This window comes from Cantharellus anzutake (assembly GCF_015039405.1).
Source record: "Cantharellus anzutake strain C23 chromosome Unknown EI90scaffold_71, whole genome shotgun sequence".
Classification (NCBI taxonomy): Eukaryota; Fungi; Basidiomycota; class Agaricomycetes; order Cantharellales; family Hydnaceae; genus Cantharellus; species Cantharellus anzutake.
The window spans coordinates 71,507-77,086 of record NW_024067021.1 but is presented as its reverse complement, the minus strand read 5'-3'; the positions used below and the strand labels follow the sequence as shown (position 1 = coordinate 77,086).

The window sequence follows — 5,580 nt, the reverse complement described above, 5'->3', positions numbered from 1 at the left end:
GCCTGGCAGTCAGACTTATGTGGTGAATTGGCTGAACTGCCAACCAATGGGAGTACTGCCCAAAGGCAGTCTCTCCTTCATCTGGAATCTGTCAGGGGACACACATGCTCACACAGGTTGCTCCGATAACCTAGTTGTGATTAAAGCTGGGGGAAAGGGATGTCCCCATCTTAGGGTCAGCTATATACATGTAGAGTCCGGCAATAAGGAAACCAAATGGATTGCCGATAGAATCATGTGATCATAGAATGTTCCAGAACAATGCCGGAGATGATCCAGGCCACTGGGGCTTAGGTAAGTGGAGTAGATGGGAATTGCCGGCATACTTCCCACACGCATACACACAGCCAGCATAGGGTCCAGGGTCATTGTTGATCCCTGACAGAATCAGCATTTCTAACATAAACTGTCATTCTACTCACATGACTACCATCTGTGCTGTTTGTATATACATGTTGGGGGCTCAACTCACACCATACACAAGTCCATTGATGTTGGAGAAGCCTCACACCCTTAGAGTGCCTGTATGCCTAAGGAATGGTCAGGGTGCCATATCCTGACCCTCTCCACTCTGATCTGAATCTGACTCCACTATCCAATGCCTCCTTGGAGTTGGCCTAGTGGTTGAATGAAGTCCTACTTGGTACAACTCTCCTGCCAGAGATACACATGCATCTGGCCTTGCCAACATGCTTTCTGCCATCTCCCTGTTTGAGAAGATATGCTTCAGATTGCTCACCAGGTTATCCCTCTGCTTCAGGTTCATTCCAAACTTCCTCTCCACATTTTCACCCATGAAGAGCTCCACAACTGCCTTTTGAATTTCCTCCATCTTGATGTATTGGGAAGTAGATTCTTTGCTTGCAGGCACTAAAGTCCACCCAAGATTAGTGTAGTAGTAATAGCACATACTTCACTGTGCTTACAATTCTGTCTTGCAGATGTGCCAGGCATTCCTCCCCTCATTTGTCCACCACCAATATCCAGCTCAGGTGCCTTGTTTCTCATTGCAACTTTTTTATGGACTGCCTTTTCATGAAGGGCTGGTGAAGAGGATCCATGAGGATAAGATGGTGCATTAACTTTTGAATGTGATGTACCACCAATGCGAGGTGGCTTTGAGCTCCTACTAGGACCTGCAGATGGATCAACTTCTGGTGAGCCAGCAGTGAGAGGCTGGGCTCCAGGGGGCCCAACAATTGATGGCCTTGAAGTGCCAGAATGGCTGACACTTGATAACCCTGAGCCAGAGGGGCCTGGCTTTGGAGGGATTGTAGGTGGTGATGGGTAAGGCTCATTAGGACCCCATCCAGGGGGAGATGGAGGAGATGGAGGGGCAGGAGGAAGACTCCCCTTTAGGGGAGGAGGAAGGCGTTTTATTACCTCATCCCGCATCAGCCCTGAGGGTGATTCAGCAGGGAATAGACAATTACTTTGGGGAAATAGGTAAGCACCCTCTGCATTAAAAGGACAGAATGATGCAAGGATGTGGTACCAGGGTTCACTGAGCTTTGCCATGCGTTCCAAACTTTGACGGTCCAAGCGATCCCGACCCCCTATGGTATCCCCATCGTGTTGAGTAATTTTCTGGTAATTCTCATGGTCTGCTATGAAATGCTTTACAATCTTAATGAGACAATAGGTTAGATCTGCCTAAACCTCCTGCAGTCCACTTACCCAATGCCCACTGATCTTCCTTTGTGCAGGTAAAGTTGGGTCATTGGAGTCCCAAGTTTCATTCCCAACAAGATGAGGTATGAGTGTGTCATAAAATGCCTCAGGCCCAGGGGTGAAGTATGCCCTATAGAACACTTCATTATACACCCCTCCCCTAGGACTGATTGACCTCATTGCATTTTTTCCCCAAATAAAGCCAACAAACTAGTGCTGACATGTGAGCCAACCCCAGCAGAATGCAACCATGACACATACACATTCAAAGCAGAAACGGATTTCCTCTAATTTCAAATGGAGTGGACTCCCTCTTGTCATGATGTGATCAGGATGATAAAACTAAAAAACCAAAATAAGTAAAACTGAGTTGGGATTTCATGACTGCTCACCATGTCAGGCTGAAAGATCCATGGGCCAGCACCCTTTGGCTGCAACAGATTTCCTGGAAAATTTTTAGGGGCGTTCTGAGCCCTCTTAAACTCTTTCCACTCCCAACTTGTCACCTTCAGCCCAGCAGTATTCTTATTTGATAGAGAATTTTGTAATGCATCTTTAATGGCCTTGAATGAGACCCCAGCACAACCACGTGTGGTTGGAAGGTTCTCTTTATTGATGAATTGCCAGTCAGCAACCTCATGAGGAGGGAGAGGTTGGTCCACATTTTTCTGACAAATAATTGCCAGCTGCCACATGGATATCTCAATAGCAGATGCAAAAAACTAAGGGGTTAAATGAGACAATAATGCACAGGAAAGTATATCCACTCACATTCTGCATTCCTTTTGCACATTCCTCCAGAGTCTTTCTCTCATCCTGCACAAATGCAGGTATGTGTCTCAATACATACAAAGCCTTCACCATTTCAGAGGAACGAAAGATCCCCTTCAAGTCACTGATTGCTTTGTTGTTCCCAGAAATGGTCTGCCACCACACCTGGTAATCCAAGGGGGCTGGCTTGGGATTTGATTCTGAGACAAAGGAAAGGAAGGCAGAAATAAGATCTCCCCACAAGTTGGGGGCTTTGTTGTGCTGCACATTATCAGCCAAGACCCAGGTTAGAAACATGCCATTGGATTCAGTTTGAAGGGCTTGCAGAACAAGATTAGTAATAGAGAGGGGATTTGTTAAAGGGCATACATTGTGAGTATACATTCATCCACCAGTATGCATCTCGATGTGCATACAGTTCGTCAATGGGGAACTTGTGTGATGCAGAAAGCTTTGCATTGTGTTGCCCCTTGTATTGAGAAACAAGCGTTTGGCGAATCATTTCCTCCATAACTAGCTTGCGATGTTGTCCATGGCAGACTTGGACCTTGAACTGAGTTGGGAGGAAGCCCTCTGCATCAGGTGCTACTCTCTCGGCATAGAGCAGCAGCCCAGACATGGGATGGTTCACCCTGTCAATTGCATCACCCCATGCTTGCACGTGGTCATTGACAAAGTTCTGCTGGATCATCCGATTTCCAGGGAGGGGGACCATTTGAGAGAGATGGACCTAGTCAGAAAAATGTAATTAATACCTAATAATCCCAAATTCAAAATACCATACTTTAAATATTCCTAGATGGGATGTCTCCAGTAAGCTGCGGAATGCTTTCATTTTTTCAGCACCCTTATCCAGCAGTGCAACGGCAGAAAAGTCCTGCTGCTGGAGTGATTGGTTTATCTGTGAGGCCATGCCTAAACGCGGAAGGTAATCTGGAGCAACAACGAATTAACAATTTGGTCAGAGATAAGAAAGGCAAAAATGTTGTAGGTTCACTGCCTCCCGCTACCAGCACTGCATCAGAACATGTGCAGTATGTCCGGAGACTTGCCAATCATGAATCCACTCAGATCTGAGTGTGATAAGTGGCACATGCAGCAAATTAGCGCCGTGTGAAAAGGTTGATCAAGGAGGTATCATAGAGGAGGCTGATATAAAGCCATTAGCATGCACAAGATACCTACCAGGACTGAAGTTGATCGGTTCAGTATCGCGGAAGTTATAAGCAAGGAGATGTGTCGCAGTAGAGCAGAGCGAAGGTGTGGGATATGTGGCAGTGTGTAAGGGACCTCAAGGTCGGCTGTCGCCGATGGCTAAGTCCTAAAGGATTTATCGAACTCACTAGGTCACTGAGAGTGTCACAGGTCCAAAAGGGCTTGATTTATGAGAGCAAATACAAGAGGTTCTGTCTAACTAACAAAACTTGGACGGGTATCAGACCACTCCACTTACACCCGCACTGCTACTCGCATCTAAGAACTGGTGTTAGTCAAGTGATCGGATATATAGACCTAAGATTGCATAGAGAATTTCGATTTCGAAGGCTTCAATGATTAACTTGCGGGTTTGACGATCCTTCGGATCCCACCTCGGCGGTTTCGTTCTGCAAATTGACCATCGACAACTCGCCTAAGCTACGCGCTAGACATAGATGGTGAAGAAGGTGCAGCGGCAAAAGGTTGGTTTGATAAATGGTTATCCAACTCATCATGCATCGTGGATCCGAAAGGGTGGGACCGCCGGGTTGGGTAACTCCATATTGAACCTTGGTCTATAGTTCATATAACGCTCGTCCGCGACGCTCGTAAGGGCCGTAAGGGCGTGTTGGACCACGGCGAGGTCTACCTCGGACCCCAGCGGCCGCCCGAAGGAGAGCCTGGTGGTCGTGTGTACCGGGTGGAACAACCTAGTGCGAGTATGGGGTGTATATCGGTGAGAAGTCCCGAGTAAGAAAACTCAGTGGCATGCTGAGGATATCGTCGCAAGTGATAGTCCTTTTATACTTTCAGTGATGTCTGATATCGGTAAATCATCCTGTTTCAAATTTGAAATGCTCACTCCTAATATGTTCGAGTAATCATCCAGCGCTGCTCTTCCGCGTAGCGTCATGTATGGTTCCCAGCTGGTCGAGCCGTTAGACCATTGCACGAAAAACTTCGCATTGTTTCCTTGTCCGTCATGTCGTATGACTCGCCTGACAAATGAATCATCAGACGCTCCCAGCCCCACGTGGTTATCAATTTTTCTGCTGGGGAATAAGATATCATCGTTAGGGATATGAGGTCACAACAATTTTGAATGAAATACTGGGTGTATTCCCCGTTTCAACTCGTCTGATAGTTCTAATTCGAAGCTCGCGCCCGGCGACGCTTCTCGAATAATCTTCAGTGGGCCGATGAACTAATTTCCGTGATATCCCTTTACCTAAGTTAAGGACAAATACACGAGGTCGCCCACTTTAAATGTCACTTCTTTTCGGTGCTTGTTGGTAATCCATGTCTGATTTAGCGTCGTGTGCGTCAAGCATGATTGATGCTATTTTTCTTGCTGCCGTCCGGATACTAGGATATGGTGATTCGTGTGATATGAGCAAAGGGTTTGGTTGTCGTATCCCATTCAATTCAAATGGTGAATAGCCTGTGCTATCGGAAGTCGACATGTTGATCGCTAGTTCGAATTTAGAAGCCCAGTCTTTCTGGCTTTGAGACACTGCCTGTCTCAGCATTTGGCCTATCGTCCGGTGGTGGCGCCATCCGTTTCGGGATGGTAAGCGTTAGACAGTCGAAGTCATACGCCTATTAGTTTATGCAGTTCTGTCCAGAACGCTGAGGTAAATAGGTTGTCGCGATTACTCACTATCCGTTTTGGGTCGTGCAACTTATGCACTGGATCAAAGAAGACCCCTGCCATGTCGGGTGCCATATAGGCTTGAACCGTGGGTACGAGGTGTATCATTCCGCTCAAGTCGATCCCGATGGATTCCCATGGTTGAGAAGGGATTGGCAATGTTTTCAGGAGGCCAAATGGAGCGATTGTACGTGATTTTGTTCTGACGCAGACTGGGCATGAAGCGCAAAATCTTCGAGTGTTCTGCAGCAAATTCTTCCACCAGACGTGTAAAGAACGAGAACCAAACG

At 46.9% G+C, this 5,580-nt stretch overlaps 1 protein-coding gene across 1 annotated transcript; it reads right to left on the bottom strand.

The window, feature by feature from the left end:
* Positions 1-419: 419 nt before the first annotated feature.
* Positions 420-3,675, bottom strand: EI90DRAFT_3077887 (uncharacterized protein). The gene is made up of 9 exons (XM_039061747.1): positions 3,628-3,675; positions 3,227-3,375; positions 2,812-3,172; positions 2,443-2,762; positions 2,064-2,393; positions 1,933-2,013; positions 1,678-1,881; positions 927-1,626; positions 420-870 (listed from the first exon to the last, which is right to left on the bottom strand). Exons 2-9 carry the CDS (start codon positions 3,353-3,355, stop codon positions 542-544), a joined length of 2,454 nt encoding a protein of 817 aa, XP_038910878.1. The 5' UTR covers positions 3,356-3,375; positions 3,628-3,675; the 3' UTR covers positions 420-541.
* Positions 3,676-5,580: the final 1,905 nt, after the last annotated feature.

What these genes read in the sequence shown, in the direction of transcription:
- EI90DRAFT_3077887 (XM_039061747.1), bottom strand. Translation starts at nt 3,355, where the DNA reads ATGGCCTCACAGATAAACCAATCACTCCAGCAGCAGGACTTTTCTGCC. An exon ending in GATGAATGTATACTCACAAT is followed by an intron (nt 2,763 to 2,811) that starts GTATGCCCTTTA and finishes TTGTTCTGCAAG; the next exon opens with CCCTTCAAACTGAATCCAAT. An exon ending in GTGCAAAAGGAATGCAGAAT is followed by an intron (nt 2,394 to 2,442) that starts GTGAGTGGATAT and finishes TTAACCCCTTAG; the next exon opens with TTTTTTGCATCTGCTATTGA.